Genomic DNA, 18799 nt, shown 5'->3' with positions numbered 1-18799 from the left:
CGATCTCTAAATAAGAGACTCCTGCTCTTGACTCCTGTTTAGATTAATGATTTCTAAGGCTTTTCTTTTTGTGACAGCGACGAATTGGTCAATGTTTGTATTAAGCTTTTCTAAGTGCACTATTAAATGGGAAAAACTTCAACAATAAACAAGCTGACTGGCTCAGTAATAAATTGAAAAGAGGGGAAGATGTGTATTTTTAGACAGAAGAATCATCATGGAAATTGTCCAATTGCCATGCATTTGGAGAAGGGCTACCAGGAAAAATGCTTCAAATAGGTACCAGACATTAGCTGCTCTTAAATCAATGAGACAAAAAAAAAAAAAAAATTCTCACCACTGCCCATCTTGTCCTAAGGCTTGCCTAAGATCTAAACATTCCTGATAGGGTTGGAAATAAAACCTTCAGGCTTTCTTTAAAAATCCTTTAAGTTCCTCTTGTCAGCATGACTGGCAAGCAGGCTTGGATATTTTACCTTTCCCCTACATAAGAAAAAGATATGGGCAATTAAAAATGTAAAGGAAAGGAAAAGAATCCTCCCGGACCTTCATATTGATTTGTCCGGGGTTGGTGTTGTTATTAAAAACTGAATAAGGACAAATTAAATCCCAAGTTTCTCTCCTGTTTGCCATGCCAGAGGACCATATGTGTGAGTAGCTGTTTCAGGAAAGGAGGGATGGCATATTCATGGTGTTTCTGTGAGCGGGTCTTAAGTTTTCTCTCTGTGTGGGTAGAAGTTCAATCCTCTGTGTTTTCAGTCTGCCAGACATCAGGGCAACACTGGCAGTTCCAAGAGATAATTATAAGCTCCTGAAGTTGCCAGGCACATCACTGCATCCATGGAAAGCCTCGTGATATTGAGCTGAAGGTGAGGTTCAGGGTCTGTAGTGGTTTCCTAGCCCTGGTGGTGGCTGGCTCCGACCCACGGCAAACCTGCACTTCTCCGAGCTGTGCAAATGAGATAGCAGTATCTGTCTCACAGGGGGTGTTAAGAAGCTTAATTCATTAGTGTTTACAAAGTGTTTCTAGATCCTCAGATGTAAGGCTCTATAAACAGACAAAGTATTACTAATTGCCAGCTTATACTGAATTGTAAAGCGAAAATAAGGGTGGCTGGAGGAAAGAGGTGCTGAATTTTCGGATGAGCTGTATTGGTCTAGTGGCTTCAAGTTAAACAGTTTAAAGCTTGATTTCCTGTTACTATCAACTTAAAAATCTCCATTTGTTTCTACTGGTGTAATATTTGACCTCCAGTTTACTTTGGGGAAAATGGAGGCACATAGGAGTCTGCGAGTGGGGCCTCCTATGGTAAAAAATAAATCAGAGGCTTAATTCAAGTGGTCAGTCCTGAACGTACACCGTGAGGATGCATTGCTTTAAACAGAATGAATCTTGATTTTCAGAATATTACTTCAGTGGTGCTGTTCAATTTATACCAAAATATATTAGGAAAACAATCTTGCACATCTTTATGGCGAAGGAGCACACCATGGTGCTAATGTTTAGAGCATATGGGTGGAATATTTTGTGATTGCATGGTTTAGTTTCATGGGTTTTTGCCCTCTTCATATAGCCCTGGTAGGAAAAATAGACTGGTTTATTTAGTCTTTTCCACTTTATGAATTTCCTGCAATGCCACAGCAATGTCTTTCTTGGGTTCCTAGTCAACTTTTTGTTGGCATTTTGGAAGGTATCAGGAACAGGAGTAAGTTGTGTAACTTATGTTGTTTGTATTTTGTGTTATTTATATGCATTTTTCTGCAAATCCCGACTCTTTTGGACCAAGCTGTCTTACAGGTTCCTTCAAAAATTAATCATAGAAATTGAAAGAAACTTACTTAGTGCTCTTTCACTCTTTAAAATACACGACATTTTACGTTTGGGTTTTTTTGCCTGAAACCACATTGTTAAATAAGTAGTGGATAGCCATTTCCCACTTAGCCTCCAAAGGGTGAAATCCTCATCTGGTATAAATTGACATAGCTCTATTCAAATCAGAGGAGCTACATTAATTCAATCCAGCTGAGTCTCCAGCCCTTTAAAATGCCAGCAAGGAGAGTGAGTTTTGCACAGGATGGATTTTTGGGCTGGGTAGAAGGTTTTTCTGTGTAACTTAGCTGTGTGTCTAGGCTCAGGGCTGTGGGAAACTGTCTGTTTGACATCTGCAGCATATGCAGCAAATGCTTTGGCAGTTCGAGTTAATGCCTTTTGAATTCGCAGGTTGTTTACTTTCAGCTTGAATGTGGATTTGCTTTCAGCCTCAATGGGAAATCTAACATAAGAAGTAATAGGACTAGCCATCTGTCCAAAGGGCTATGAGAATTCCTGGTTTTGAACCAATAATAGAGATCAGGGACAAGTTCACCCCCTGTGTAATCTCTGGCAAATTATTGGCATGCTCCTTTGGATTTCCGACCTGGGACCCAATCCCTGTGGTGCAGTGTGAGCAAGCATAGACTTAGGAGAGGAAACCTGTGAAAATGAACACAGTCAGCATCCTTTTCCAATGGTCGCTTCTACAAACAAGCATTTTTCCAGCCCTTTCTTCCTCTGCTCTGATTTACAACCCATTTTGGCGTGTAAACTGTGCACCTGTGAAGCGGCTGCTACATCGTGGCTGCAGCCTGTGTTCTCAGGGGAGCAGTAAACAGCACGAGTGAATGGGAACCCCCATCTCTTGCCAACATTTCCTGCAAGTAAATATCAATCCATGTGTTAGCCGCAGGCCAGAGAATGGTGTAATAACTAGATTGATTGGGTCACCTCTTCTAAAAAGCTCAGGGCCAGATTTCTTAACTGCTCAGCACACTCTTGAAAGAGTCCAGATTTTTTGCTTTCTTTCAAGCCAAAAGTTAAACCCATGTCTCCCTCCCCCTGTCTAAACTGAGAAGCTGCACAAGAGCCAAGTTTTGCAAAAAATTAACAGCATCCTGCAGCATTTAGCAGGACACAGTGAGTGGATTTTACAACGGGCACGGAATGTGATGGGTAATAAAGCTACTCCCCAGTCATAGATGTGGACATGAATGGGGCCTCCTGCACCTGTCTTGGTCCACCACAAGAAGTGCCTTCAGCTTCAGAGAGACAATACTTAGAATATAAGTACTCTGCTGTCTAGAAGGCAGTGCCCTTGTTCAGGAAGCCTCTGTGGTATAAACTCTTGGTCACAGCTTTTCCGCTGACTTTGTCCATGGTTTTGGTTGACTTGGATTGAGTTATCCTGATTTGGACCAGCTGAAAACATGAGTCTTGGTCTCCAAACCACTTGGATGAGCTGAAGATCATTGCTTGAGTATTTAATAAATAATAGGAAAGGCAGGGGAAAAGACAACAAGAAATCACTTAGAAAGAGCATCATCTGGTCTTTAACAGCAAAACATTCATTCTTCACTGCATGTGAAGTGAGTGTATGTGCTTTAAACCTTCCTGAGGTGAATGGTTCAGGAGCACAGGATATCTGGCAACATCCTTAAAAGCACACTAGACTGATTATGATCTGCCTTTACACAGTGAGCAACAGTAACTGAGATACCTTGGTGTAAATCCAGATGGAGATCAAAACCAGCCCTGCCACAGCCTTGTTTGTTCAGAGGACTCCAGCAAAACATACCACAGTCATTCCAACAGCACCAGGCTATTTTACCTCAATTACAGTTGGATTTAAGAAAACTGGAGGGTGCTGGATCATGTTCAAACTGTTTTCTTTAACCCTTCTCTGTCAAATCAGGGCTACTGCAGATTGGGTGGGGAAATAAGACTCTCTTCAAAGTCTTTATTTTGTTTATTGAATCAATAGTATTTACTAACTAATAACCACCCAAGGCTAACAGGCTCATTTGAACTGGGAATGCTGTAATTTTCCACATTCTAATAGCAGAATAGCCAGTTTATAGATAACTAGTCTGCTTAAGGTGGGGGAACTCAAGCCTCATAGTTCTCACTTAGGGAAACAAGCTTCTTTTTCTGCCATTTTTCAGAAAGCCTTCTCTGAAAGTTTTCCATAGAATCACAGAAGTTTTTTCCTTATTTTCCCCTGTATCTGTGCAGTCATGAGAACCAGGATGGCTTGAAATTAAACTAGCACAGTCCAGCCTTCAAGTCAAAGTCTTTGTGGTTTTAGGCTTTGCTTGGAACAAGAGATAGAAGAGCCAAAACACTGCATAAAAGAAGAAGAAGAAAAAAAACTGTTTTCTCGGTGTTTTTGGCATGGAGGACGGCTTTCAGAGATACTGGAAATCATGCAAGAATAGTCTATTCTTAAGAGATTTCTAGCCCTGCTCTGAAGACTGAGGGCTTTAGATAGGCATCTGCATGTGGAGATCTTCATCCAAAACAAACCACCCAACCTTTTGTAGTTCACCCGTCACTAATAGTGATTTCCCCCTCTGCATCTCTCCATGCACTTGCTCACGCACACAAGTTCTTCGAGATATCCTGAGAGCTTTTCCCTGCCCACAACCATTTAATTCCCTCTTGACCAAGATCTCCTCCTCGGTTAAGAAAACGAATAAAAAACGTGATCGAAGAACCCTGTGCTGCCCAAAGGATTTCCTCTCCTCAGCCTCACCGCACACATCGTGCTTGTTTTCCTCCCCCTTTCTCCTTTGCCACATCATCATCTCTGAGTTTTGCACGATTGTTTTCTTTCTTTTCCAGCCCGGAAAAATCCGACATCTCCCCCCCCTCCCTGGCAGCGTGGGTGACAGAGACGGAGAAATCAGCACAGTGTCAGCAAGAGTTTAGCCCCGCAGCTGGGACCTGAACTTTCAGTGGCGGAGCACGGCTCTGGGTCACTGCACTAAAGCAAGCCAGATTGATACAAAGTGCTTGCTCGCACTGGGAAGGGAAGCATCAGAAGCCAGCTGATAAAAATCTTTAGGCACCATCTATTGTGAGCTTATAGCAGCAAAAGCTGTTTTTCCCGGGGAAGATGACCGTGGGGTGTATATTTAGTGTCGTAACCCCCAAAATGACATGATATTTGGGTGCTTGCTGCACTACAGGGGATATAGATTTTAACTGTAGATTTTAGAGCTGTTGAAACTGGAAGTGGAGCGTGTGGACTCAACATGCTGCACAAGGTGTGAAGTTTTCAGCTGTGAAGACCTGAACGATCGTGTCTGCCAAGAGTTAATGTGCTTAGAAAGAGGATGCTAAAATATTCTTTCCCACTCCAGTTTGCAACTGAGAACTTGTTAGTCTGTAATATCTTTTATTTATAGCACCTTTTGACTCAAAGGATCTGAAAGTGCCTCTATCAGGGAGTCACTTCAGTGATACCTGCAGGCAGGGATGTGTCTTTGCAGGTGACTCCAACTGAGGTGTCAGGGTCTGCTTTGCCATGGACACACGTAAGGGACCCCATCTGCCTTGCCAAATGCCAGGGCAATGCCAGGCTGCAGGGAAGGGCAGGAAAACCCACCCTAAGCCTGAGGGATAGCAAAGAGAGAGAAAACAAATATATAAACCTTATGGGAGTGAGCATTCAGATGGACACTGGCTGACTTTGGAAGCAGACAGTGGGAGGAATCACAGCCAGTGCTGGATGATGACCTTTTACAAAGAGCTTGGGGCCAGCGAAACCACAAGTCAGAAGAGGGGATTTAGTGGCCCTAACTGGATATTGCTCCATCCAACTGAACCAGATCCAGTTGTGCTGTGCTGGCCTGGAGAAACTCCAATGTGGACCCTGTGCAGGGACACATCTCAGTGGCAGAGATGCTCCTAAGGACACAGGCCCCGTGCTCAGCTTAAATATGCAAACTCACACATCACTTAATGAGTGCAGTCATGGCAGGGCATCTGCTTATTTTAAGTCTACTCCAGTGCCTGCCCATCAGCTGCTCCCCATGCAGCAGCTGTCAGTGGCTGAAGGACCAGCTTCCCCGTGTGGCTCCTGGCAGATAGAGAGGTGTCATCCAGCCCTCTGCTCTCCTCCTGTGTTATCCACACGGGCCAGGGAGGCAAAAGTCAGACCAACTGATGGCTTTACGATTCCAGCCTGCGATTTCTGCTTCATCCACAGCCAGGCGAGATTCTGCCAAGATACATATTAGGCAGCTGCTCAGGACATTGCTGTTTTGTCTGTACCACGCCGAGCATGCTGTCTGTCTGTCTGTCTCCCGCTCTGGTTCTGCGACCCTGCTATCGGGGTGGTTGCTCTGCTATTCCCTGAGGTGGCCAGAGCATGTTCAGTGAGAACCAGACTTTTTTTGGCACTTTTGCTGCGCCTCCTGAGGAACTTGCCCCAGGGAGCTAGTGCCCATCTGTTTCAGCATCCTCTAATTCCCGTGGCTTCAGAGCAGTTCTGATGTTTCTCAGTGGACAAAGCCATCCCAGCAGTCCCGTAAAAAATCTCCAGGTACACCAGTGGCTGCTTACAAGGCAGTGCCCCTCCCTGGGTCTCCAGCCAGGTTTTCAGCTTAATACACTCGTTCCTCCATGATAAAATCCTCAGCACATCTCTCCTCCCTACCATGTCTCTCCCAAGCCATCCCCAGCATCAGCATTATTATATTTTTTTTTTCTCCAAATCTCTTTCCTTCAGGCACCAGACAAGGTGCATTTGATACCACTTTATCTCTCTCATGCATATGTCACTGTTTCAGACTCTGGTTTAATAAGAGTCACATCACTAGCTGGAAGTTGGCTCTCTCGGGTCCTTTTTATGGAGAACATGCATTTTTCCTCAGTCTTTCTCTACTCCCAACAAAACTTGACTCCTCCCTCCTTTGAGGAGGGGGTTGGGGTTAGCACATCCTGGCATGCACAAGGTCATGTTGTCTTCTTTTATGGCATCTCTCACTCTCTCCTTCTTCCTCAGAGAAGAGAATACATATCTTGTGTGTTCATATGGGGTTTTTTTCCCCTCTTCTTGGTCCATTCAGTGTTACATCATGTAGCACTTCTTTTGGTGCCCCTTCCACACGTGCTGCTTTTGATTTGTGGGTGGAAGTGGAAAGGAGTTCCTTTAGAATCATGGAATCATAGAGTATCCAGAGTTGGTAGGGACTCACAAGGATAATGGAGTCCAATTCCAGAAATCTCACCATGTGCCTGAGAAAGTTGTCCAAGTGCTCCTTGAACAGCGCAGGCTTGGGGCTGTGACCACTTCCCTGGGGAGCCTGTTCCAGGGCCCAGCCACCCTCTGGGTGAAGAACCTTTTCCTAATGTCAGGTCTGTGCTTTTCCTGACACAGCTTCATGCTGTTCCCTTGAGTCCTGGCATTAGTCACCAGAGAGAAAGTGACAAGCATATGGGCAAGCCTTGTCCCTACAGAAAACCTAGGAGGGAAATAGAGAAGGAAAAAAAATTTTAAAAAAATAAAATAAGGGGATAAATATTTGGGAGGAGGGCGTTTAAGAGGAGAGAAAAACAAATCAAAGCCAGTGCCAGCCTAGAACCAGCAGCTGGTTGCCAGCACAGCAGGCTGAGAAGTTGGTGGTGGAAGCGCTCAGTGCCATGTTTGGGTTGCTTTAAAAACATACAGCGTCCCTCCCCTGTTATTCCGCCTCTGTTTTTCTTTTCTCCCAGCCCCACAGGCAGGAGGAGGGGGGACTCGGCTGCCAAAGGCAGGCTTGTATTTCCAGCAGTGCCAAGGGATGCACCCAGAGTGTGTCCTGCGCTGTCACACGTGTGTGTGCACACGCGTGTGCGCCCATGAGCTCCGCGCCTGGGCTGCTCCGGGCTGGAAGGGACGGACCTCCCGGCCTTGTTGTGTGTCCAGGGGCTCCCCACACCTCGAGGAGAGATGCCAGGGCATTGGCAACCATGGCACGAATTTTTTTTTTTGTTGTTTTTCCTTTTTTTTTTTTTTTTTGTTGCCGGTGTGAGAGCGGGAGGTTGGGAGGGCTGGGGACGGAGGAGAAAGGGAAGGGTGGAAGGTTGTAACGCTTGGCTGGAAAAATTTAGAGGAGTACAAAGGGAGAGAGCGCGATGAAAAGGGGTGGCGGCGGGGAGAAGTCGGGGTGGGGGGGAGGGAGGAAGGAGGCTGTGAACTGGCCGCCGTGGAGGTGGGAAGAGATTTATGTTTGCCGAGCGGTTGGGTCGGGAGCAGGCTGGGAGGGTGCGGGGTGCCGCGGGCAGGGCGGGGGTGCTGCGGGGAGTCTGACAGCGAACCAGCGGGGCTTCGTTTTCCGCCTTTCTTTCCTCCCTCCCTCCCTCCGCTGGGCGCTCGGAGGAGAAGGCAAGACAAAAAGCTGAACCGGTGCCAAGAAGGAGCTGCAGCGACTCGAAAAATGGCACTCTGCGCCGCACTAATATTTCGAAGCTGGGCTGTGCTGGAGAGAAGGGAAACGTGTCAGGAATGAGAATGGCTGAGACCGTGGGGCCACTGGCCGGGCTTAGGAGTGTCCTCCCTCCTCCCTGCTTCCCATTCGCCTTTTAAATGTGACCCTTTTTCTCCTCCAGCCACCCCCAGTGGTATTTAGGAGCTCTGGGAAAGGGAGGGGACCTTTGCTGGGGACATGGAATGTAAAGGGGTTCATCCCCTCCTTCCATCTCTGTGTCAGGGAGGGCTTTTTTTTTTTTTTTTTTTTAAATTTATTTATCTTTTTTGTTATTTTTTTTTCTCCTAAGGAGGAGTAGAACACTTGATTCCCAGTGAGTTTTCTGATTGTTTTCCCGTTGCCCTTCCCCTCCTCCTCGCTGTCCTCCTCCTCCTCCTCCTCTCACTGTACCCATAAGGCTGCTGTTGTGGCTCTGTATCTTGATGCAAGGTTACTTGTAGGACACACGAGTCTCTGCTGCAAGGTGCAGCGTCGCCTGCGTCGGTGTTTCCCTCCGCTTCTCATTTGCTGGGAGACGAGGCAACTTCCAAGCGGCTCCACGGCTCAGCTCAGCGCCTGGCTGATGCAGTGGCGCTGTTAGGGTTGCAAAAGCCCCTTCCCGCAAAACATGTCTGGATAAAACAAACAAAAAATTGTCATGTGGGGATGAAACTGCATCAGTTCATAAGATTGGTTAACTGGCCAGAAATGGGATGGAGTTTTGTGGTGATTTTTGTGTGAAAGGAAGGGTTTTGCCCTGTGTTGTTTCCCCTGTCCCTCTCAAGGAAAAGGGATATAAAAATTCCCACTTTCTTTTTTAATGGAGTTTTATTATTACTTTTTTTTAGCATTTTAAAAATTATTACCAGCACGAGCACTCTTGTAATAGTTCAATTGTTGAAGCTAAATGCAAATATTTTTCCCCCACCCCACAGATGTTCCTTTTTGGACCATTTGGAATTCGGATTTGGAGTTTTAGGTTGTCTTTACAGAAACTAAAGACTGGAGAAAGAGAAAATCCCAGTCTTTGGTTTTGAAAACAGGTCCACATCCTCTTCTATCAGTTTTAGCCTTCACATAGCTAGCAGGTCAAGTTCAAGGAGACCTTTCTAAAGCACAGGCAGAGCCTTGTTAACTTGCTGCATCTCAGGAGGCTGTGGGTTCTTGGGTTACTAGCTTGGCCCATTTTGTAGTCCTAGGCATGGGATGATCCCTTTGACCTCTCTCTCACCTGAAAACCATGCCCTAGTAGACATACAAACCACTTCAAACCTCACCTTTGGTCTCAAACACGTAGACCTGGTTTGGGAGCACCTAGCTCTGTCCAGGCAATGCCTTTCTGGAAATACTCTGATAAATAGTGGGGAATTCAGGGAAACTCAAAGGCCTGCTCTTCTCACCCTCTTCTCACAGCTCCTTGCAAATCAATAGTCCTTACTCTGTGGAGGATCAAATGCTCAGTCCCAGATTAACACTGCTGGGAGGTGCACTCGTTTCTGAGGTGATGTCAGCAGGTTTTGTATGGAGTAGAATGACTACAGCAACTGATCCCTTGCTCTTCCTTCTCAGCTGAGCCTTATACCATGCTTACCTGATCCTACCTGTTTTCTCTGAATAAAAGGCATACATAAAATACATGGGTTTCTATAAACACATGTGCATGCTGTTTGCTTTTCAGTTGTCTCTTTGGGCTTCATGAGATGAGCTGTGTATTTAAGCCACCATCCTCACCAAGGGCAGGCACCATGCAGATCTTGCCTGAATTTCATAGAGTCACAGAATGGTTTGGGTTGGAACAAATATTAAAGCTCATCTCATTCCAACCCCCTGTGCCACAGGCAGGGAGACCTTCCACCAGACAAGGTTGCTCCAAGCCCCATCCAACCTGGTCTTGGACACCTCTAGGGATGGGGCAGCAACAGCTTCTCTGGGCAACCTGTGCCAGGACCTCACCACCCTCACTCCTTCCCAGTATGCCATCTAACACTGCCTCTGGCAGTCCTTGTCCTGTCACCTTGTCCTGTCACCCCAGGCCCTTGTCCGAAGTCCCTCCTCAGCTCTCCTTTAGCCTCTTTAGGTACTGGCAGGTGCTCAAGGTCTCCCTGGAGTCTTGTCTTCTCCAGACTGAACAATTCCATTGTTCTCAATCTCTCCTTGTAGGTGAGATATTCCAGAATTTTCCAGACGTTCTTGCTGGTATTTTTGTCTGTGGCTACTCATCTTCCTCTGGGCACAACCTGCTCTTTTTAACCTGCGATCCCTAAGGATGGTAATCTCAAGGATCCATGGGATTCTAACCTACAAGAGCAAGTGGCAGGAGTGGAGATTACAACCCACATCAAAGGGACCAGAGGAGACCCTGGTGTTGTCCTGACCCACCATGCGACTGTACAGACCATTGTTCATGCTTTTACATGTGGAAGCAGCTTGTGTTTACTACTGATTTAAAGCTCTTGATACATGAGTTACCAAACAGCAATTCCCATTGGGTTCACAGAGAGGATCCCAAAGATATGGACAAGTATTAATGTGGAATCACAGCATCCATATGCACAGAGTAGCAATGTAGTGTTTGTTATTCAAGAAAGTGAACTGGGAGCAACAGATGAAGAGACCTTCCTAAACCTTGTTACTTCAGAATTCAGACCTCTTTCATTCTCTTGGTATCTTGAGAGTAGGGGAGCTTTGGGGCAAAAATGCTGCTCTTGTACTTTCCAAGTGGTCAAGTAAGCCATCTGGGCAGCTTGGTCATACTTCCCAAGGAGGGAAGGCAGTGACAAGGCACTTGAATGCTTTTGTATTTATTTCTCCCTGTATAAAGGAGGCGTCATTGGATGTATTCTCCTGAAACATGATGTCTCGTATATAAAGTTGTTTCCTTCAAATCCTTCACCCTTTTAACACTTTATAACGAGAAATACTGTTTGCTTGGAGTTGTTATGAGATTACTTGTGTCTGGAAGGGTTAATCTGCAGAGCTCTTCCAAGGCTATCTTCCACACCTTCCCCACTCCCGGTCTTATTTTTTTGGACCGGAAACCTCATATTTCTGTAATCTAAATGTGCAAATGCTTTGCAGTCACGGTCCAGTAGCTGGGTTAATCTCAGCCCCCTGGAGTGGCAGATGGCTGATTTGTTGCTGATTCCAGTTACAGAGAATTGTGTCACCTATTATCTTTGCACAGGCTGATGCTTGAAAGGATGCCTTTGGCAAAATCAGTGCAAAGCAAAGCAAAAAAAAACACTCTCTGATCTGCATCACCACAGGTGAAAATGTAAAATATTTCACCTTTGTGTGAAGGGCTGGAGAGGTGGACAAAGAGGAGAAGTGGGAATGGAGGAAGGAGAGGAAGACCTAATTTTCATACCAGAAGTACCAAAGCACAGGGCAGAGCAGATTGGTTGCAGTCATGATGTTGAATCACAAGCACTTACCCTGTTTTAAATGGTTTTCCAATGTGGTAATCCTTGGCTTCAGCTCCTTACTTTAGCTCCTATACAAAACAGGCAGCTTGACATCTTGTGACACCTTCCTGCTCTTCCCAAGCCTTTCTAACAGGGGTTGTCAAAGGAATCCGTGGTATCTCTCCCTGACATCAACACTCATTGTGCCAATACTTGGGGGCGCTTGGGAGGAGAAACCTACACATCTGTGTGGGGTAAGGGAAAGCTTGGGGGACCTTCCAGAACTCTGCAGGGCTGAGAGTGAGCCCCAGCTCTGGGGGCTGGCACATGGTGGTGGCCATACTGAAGGCTGTAAAGAAACTGAAAGGGCAGAGCAAAAGTCTATGGGCTTGTGACCACCTTCTACACAGTCATCCCAATAATCAAGGTTTTGTCTTTTCTTTTTGCTTTGGGAAACACCACAGAGTCAGATGAAGAATTTGGGAAGAGAGTGTGGGTTCCCTGTGCAGAGTCCAGTGACGAAATCTGTGAACAAGGTAAGAACAAGGGGTTATGGCCCTGATGCTTTTTGTTTATTCCTTTTCCCCTTCCAGATGCATTTTTGCAGTGTTAGACACAAAATGTAAGTATGCATAGCACAGAAAGTAATAGTCCAAGCCCTAAGCAAAGGAGTCTAAAAAGATCAAGCTGAATAAGGTTTCTTTTTAATTCGTGCCGTTACGATGGTTTGGATTTTAGAACAGTTTGTATTGTGTCCAAATGATCTATGTGTGAATAATTGTTACCAACCTCCTGACACCAGGACCTAATTAGGAAGTAGGAGCCTTAAATAGGCCATTTGCGTACTGAGTTTCCATATGTCTCCTTGCACAATTTATTTGCTTCACTCCATTGAGATAGAATGAGAATGAAACTCTTAGAACTGCCTTTGACTCTGAGGCTCTTCTCTTCATCTCCTCTGCAGTTACAGCCCACTATTAAGAAGACAATATCTCTTGCCCTGTGTTCAGGCAGAAAAAGCTGGTCGTAGTGCTACTTTTATTCCAGATTGCCCAAGCTTCTCTATTTCCAAGTCTCCAATGGAAATGGAGTGAGAAATGCAAAACCAATCTGCAGACTAGGAAAAATGCAATGTTGTCAGAGAAAGCACAGAGGTCAGGGCAGGATGATCTTGAAGGAATACTACCTGTCCTCTCTGCCTCACAACCCTGCTGAAAGCTGATGCTGCTGTATTTCAGTTACTGTATAGATGCAATTTTAGGAATTCAGTGGACAGAAGCAATTTGAAGAGCTCTGTATTGCTTCTGTCTGGGTTTCTTCCTGCTAGGATGTGAGGAAGGGGGAAAGGTTGGTGAAAGGCTGCCTGAGTTTTATCTTAGTTTTGAATATTTAGCTCAGTCTGGACCAACATCCTCCCTTGGATTCCTTGTTCATTTTTATGATGCAGGATATGTTCTTTAAGTATAGTTTCAGAATATATCCCTTATTTCCAAACACTTCTTGCATGCATGACTCCACTCATGCTTCATGTGGCCCTCTTGATTCTTTTACTCCCATCATCCTGAAGTCAGCAAAACTTCAATGTATGATTAAGTGTTATTTAAGGGATAAACTTTAAGGAATGTTCAAGATGTATTTGGTTTGGTAAGTTTTTTTTTTCATCCCCAAATCTGGATCTTTAGTTTCCCAGTGAAAGACAACTCTACTCGCACTGATTTTGTTTATGATAATTCACTTGCATGTTCCCTTCCAGGAATTGTCATTGCCTTCCAGAAGGGAGGTTAGTGTTAGTCCCCTCGCAGTGATAATTATAATCAGACCTGTCAGCCTTCACACAGTCTACGCTTATCACTTGCATTTAGGAGGATTTTTCCTGAAGCCTATTACCAGTGCTGCTTCTTAGGGAAAAATAGTCATGATTTTTTCCTGCTAATCTTTGATGGCTCTCAGCTTTGAAAGCATGGAGAGGAGCAAAATGACTGCCAGTTGTAGTTAAAGAAACTGTCTGTTGGTTCAGGTACAGAGGTCTGTAAAGCCAAGGAGTGGGAGGATTGTGTGGGAAATGCTGAGGGGTTTAATTTGGTTGTGACAACACCTCAGGTGTGCTGGGGACACAAAGCAGCGCCTTTTTCAATGGTGGTGCCCACAGGGACTACCTCTGCAGATCCACTAGACAAAGGCTTCAGGTAGCAAGTGGCTCTTGGCAGTGATTCCCTCTCCTCCTGCTGTTTTGGGCAGCGATCTCTGCCCAGGTTGAATGGTTTGGAAGCAGGATGGCCAGAGAAGTGGCTGCAGTTGGCACTGGAGGCCATGGCTGGTGTCATATGGACCAGTAGCCACTGGCACACTGCAGTACAGCAGTGCTGGACAGAGTGGTGGTGTTGGGTAGGATGTGGTTTAGTATTTATTCATTCCAGGATGTTTGAAAATTGTCCCCCCTAGTGTTACTCCCTGGGAAACACATTCCCCCATTTATTGGGTTCCCCCTCCCCCCCCTTTTCACTCAGTTATTCCTACTGATATGCTAAAAACCCCCTTTATTTGTTTTGGGGTGTTTGCTAACATGAAAAACAATTAATTTTTACCGTTTCATCAGACTAAATGACTGATGTATCTTTTAGTCCCTTCTGTGTTATCATCATGCTTTTTGTAATGTATACAGAGATTTGGGCTCCCTTGATTTTGGTAGAATTTGAGGGTGGTCAGCACTTCATAGCTTTTGCAGCAAAGGAGATGGTGAGAGATTGGGAACCCTTATGTTCTCTGCAGTTTCATATTTACAGTGTGCAGTGATATGATTTGCCTTTGTTTTATTTAAATTTACTGGGAACTAGAGATTTATTTATCAGGTGTCATTCCCTGAAGGATGATAAATGCCATATAGAGAAGACTTCATCTATTATACAAACAGATTTGAAGGCTTTGCTGTTGCATTCCTCTGACTGCTGAATGGAGTAAAAATGCCGTCGGCTGAACAGAGACAGTGATACTTAGCAATAGCATCTTATGACCTTTTGATCAGCTGAGATCTCAAGCCATATTAGTGGACAGATTATGATGTGATGGAAAGAGGGCCAGGAATAGCCTTTTTATCATGAGATCCTTTTGTGAATATCCTTCTCGGGTGTATTCAGGTGGTTAATCACTAGGCTAGGGCAATCAATTGGAAGCAGGGGAATGAAACACTGGTGCAGGCACTCCAAATGCACTCAGGTTTGCCAACTGCAGCTGGATGTTACAGCTTACAGTTTCTCTCTAATATTCTCCTACCCTCCTTTTCCTATCAAGGCTGTGGGTGACCTTGCATTATTTCCTAATACTAATAACCCCATTTTGTCAGAATAAGCTACACAAAATGAACCTTGAGTCCTTGGACCACAGGGGACCTGCAGTCCCTGAACTGAAGGTGTGCACATTGTAAATATAGATATCTGTGAATGGAAACTCACATGGAAATGTCTCTGTCATTTTAGAGATAATAACAGTAATGCTTAAGCCTATTTCAACCCTTTTTAGGGAAAAAAATAATGCAGGTTTCAAAAAATGCACAGCCTTGCCAGTATTTCTCTTTTTACAGAGCCAAGCAGAAAAAACAAGAATGACTTTTACATTGATGTTACCTGCCTGCTTGTGCAAAATTACTACTTAAACTTTGCTGTAGTTTTTCATTAGCGTCCTTTTTGTCTTAACGGCCAAGACAAATCTGCAGCCTCCTTGAAAACTGAACATACATAATTGCTCATTTATTGCTGACTCTGCACACCAATAACGGTTTTGCCAAAGTTTGACCAGGCTGCTGTGATCAGTTTTGGAAGGAAGGAAGGAAGGAGAGGCACGTGCTTTGTGGAATTCAGTGTACATGTATCTGGGTCTGTCTGAGCATGATCACATGCCCAGGAAGGCCCTGATGGTTGTAGAGTATGCAGCATCATCACCCTGTACATGGTTAGCATAGGGGTGTCCAAGTTGCACACATTTTGCTTCCTCTTGAAGCCAAACAAGCTGCTCATTTTACTGACATGAAGAAGGAGAAGGGCTGGCAGTGTGTGAATCACAAACTGCTGCCAGTGTAGTGGGGATGCTGGTGCACCAGGTCTGGAGAACAATAGCTACCACAACCCTATGGAAACTCTTTGAAAATAAGAAGGTCATGGAGGTGGAAGAAATGCACAGCAGGATGCTGTCTCCTCTTACCTCCCCCAGCCTCTTCAATCAGGTGCCTGCTGGGCTTCCCACTCCTCCTGCCTTTTGCACTAGATCATAGGATCACAAGGTATTAGATTCTGCTGGCATGAAGTCATCCACCATCCTCCTGGCATTATAACTTCCTGAGTCCGGGAGCCACCACGAGACATCGGGACTGTGAGCCCCCATGGTCCTTAGAGTTGCTGCTGCCAGGGCCACAGGTTGTCCAGCTGGGAGCTGGCAGGTGACACCAGCTGGTTGACACAAGTCTCCATCATCTTTTCCTTAGGAAAGCAGGCACTGCTAAAGGTGGATGGCAGCCTTGGTGCCACTGAGAAAGTGACATTGCTGAAATATAAGCAGCTCACTATGACAAGGAGCTCCCTCCCAAGCTCCTTCTGCAAACCATGAGACAGTTGCTGCACAGGTGATGCTCAAGGCTGAGTGTTGGAAGTGTCATGATCTAAACCATTCAAAGGGATGAGTTCCTCTGAACAGCTCCCATATCAAAGTAAGAGCTTCTGAAGGCAGCTTTGAGACCTTTTCACCAAGAAGTCTTTGTGGTGTGTGTGATGAAGAGAGTGTAGGCACAGAATGTTTCCCCTGCCTCCCTCCTCTGCCTTGTAGTGCTTGAGTCCCTGTGGGGTGTAGGAGGGTGCCCAGATTTGGGTGACACCATACCAAGGTCTTCCTTCTTGGTTTGGGGTTGCATTCACCCTGCTCCACCTTCTACCAAATGGCCCCTGCCCTGATATAATAAAGTCTTCTCAAAAAGCTTTCGTTCAGCTAGTTGTAGCTCAGAGAAACCCGTGAAAGGAGACTTGCTTTGCCTTTGGCAGGTCAGCACAGAAGTTTATAGGACATCTAGAGGTATCCCAATTGTCATGGTTTAACCCCAATCAGCAGCCAAGCTCCACACAGCCACTCACTCACTCCCCCACCAGAGGGATCAGGGAGAGAATCAGAAGGGTGAGAATCAGAAGGGTAAAAGTGAGAAAACTCATAGGTTGAGATGAAGACAGCTTAATAAGGAAAACAAGTGCTGTGCACACAAGAAAAGCAAACCAAAGAATTAATTCACTGCTTCCCATGGGCAGACAGTTGTTCAGCCACCCCCAGGAGAGCAGAGCCCCTTCGCACGTAAAGATTACTCACCATCACTCCAAACATCTCCTCTCTCCTTCTTCTCCCCAGTTTATATATTTTCATATGGTCTGCAATATCCCTTTGCTCAGTTTTGGTCACCTGTCCTGCCTGTGCCTCCTCTCAACCTCTGATGCACCCCCAACCTCATCACCAGTGCGGCAGTAGGAAAACCAGGAAAGGCCTTGTCTCTGTGTGAGCCCTGCTCGGCAACAACAAAAACATCTCTGCATTATCATCCCCATGTTCAGCACGAATCCAAAACACAGCCCCATACCAACCACTGTGAAGAAAGTAAACTGCCCCAGACAAACCCAGCATGCCAATGTAGCGTGGTTGGAGCACACGGCAAATACTTGAGGTGGGATGATTTTCGGGGGGTGTGCAGCTTAAAGTTGCAAACACTGAAGATGTAATATCAGACAGATGACAGTGGTGTGCAGTGGGATAAGGAGAACAGTAATTTGTTTATGAGGTTAATCTGTCCATGCATAACAATTTTTTTTTTCATTTTAAACACACAACATCTGGTTCCTTGCAAATATTCTTAGATTGCAGACAGCAGTAAACTGGTTTCTTATTGAGTCAGAGTGATTTCATGAACCAGCAAAAGGATTATTGCTGTAACCAAATTTAGAGCCATACAGTCCCCTTCTCCAGGCTGGAAAGAAGTGATCTTGAGCAGGAAAAGTGCAAGAAGGACGTTTGTCATACCAGTGTCTTAGGCTGCATCTGCCGAAAGCAAGTTAAACAGTGTTTGGGAATGTTCACGGGATTGTAACTGGGCATACTCAAAGTACTGGGCCAGTCCTCAGCACACATTTGGTCCACGACAACTAGCAAGCTCCTAAATCATTCTTAAGCATGGCTCAGGGTTCATCCCAGTGAGCTGTCTGCATTTAGCTGCTGCATTAGGGAAGTTAGACATGGTCGGGAGCAGAGGTACAAAACACTCTGTGCCAGTTGGCCTCAATGCCTGGAAATATTTCTGGGCACATCTAACTTACTAGTGGCTGAAGAGGCTCAGGCCCAACTGAGAAACTGGACTCCTTCTAAACTCCGTTTGTCAGCAGTGGGAGAGGGGAGCCACCATCAGAAGCAGATTCAGCCTCCCGTGGTCCTGACCTCTCCAAATCATAAACAGTTGCTAAGGCAGCTAAGCCTACAGGGTGCAACATGCTGATAGCAGTGAAAAGGCTAGATTATCCTCCAAAAGGCAATGTGTAGTACAGGTACATTTCCTGCATATTTACTAGTCACCTCCCCAGCCTCTTTGAACTCAAACAAAAAGATTATTAAGTCACTGAGGTGTTCTTTCCCGCAACAGCGAGTGCCACCCATTATTTTTCTTCATAGAAAACATTTCTTTCTCCTTCACTGTAGGGAGGTTCCTTGTCAAAGAGTTCCAGTCATAAGGTTGGTGTCCTGTATAATTTCTTTTCATTGGTGTGGTCATTGATAGTTAAATCTGTCCATAGGAGGCAATTGTAGACTTATATATAAAAAAGCAGCTCATGGAAGGATACAGCATTATGTCTTTCAAGTAAAGGTAAACCCTCTGCTTGATAGAGAAGGCTTTATTTTGAGTCCACCCTATCTAAATATACTAATATATTGATATATATTGATACAGGTATCTACTCTTTCTCACACTGAATTAAACACCTCACTGAAAAAAATAAGTTTTGACTGAACCACTGTAACCAAACTGTAATGTAACCAGTGTTTCATTATCTTTTCTTTCATTGAAATCTGCTCATGCACAAGGTGATCTGATATAATACTTGTTAAAACATATA

At 45.1% G+C, this 18799-nt stretch overlaps 1 protein-coding gene across 3 annotated transcripts in view; it reads left to right on the top strand.

The window, feature by feature from the left end:
* The window catches only part of SETBP1 (SET binding protein 1), a 268832-nt gene that overhangs the window by 111188 nt on the left and 138845 nt on the right, over positions 1-18799 (top strand). For all 3 annotated transcript variants that reach the window (XM_051803665.1, XM_051803666.1, XM_051803664.1), the window contains one exon: positions 12137-12208. In XM_051803665.1, coding sequence (XP_051659625.1) covers positions 12137-12208 — 72 coding nt within the window. The remainder of the gene's footprint in view (positions 1-12136; positions 12209-18799) is intronic.

The sequence above is a fragment of the Manacus candei genome, unplaced genomic scaffold (assembly GCF_025592945.1).
Source record: "Manacus candei isolate 608988 ecotype Guabito, Panama unplaced genomic scaffold, ASM2559294v1 h1tg000059l, whole genome shotgun sequence".
Classification (NCBI taxonomy): Eukaryota; Metazoa; Chordata; class Aves; order Passeriformes; family Pipridae; genus Manacus; species Manacus candei.
This window is presented reverse-complemented; position numbering and strand designations above follow the sequence as displayed.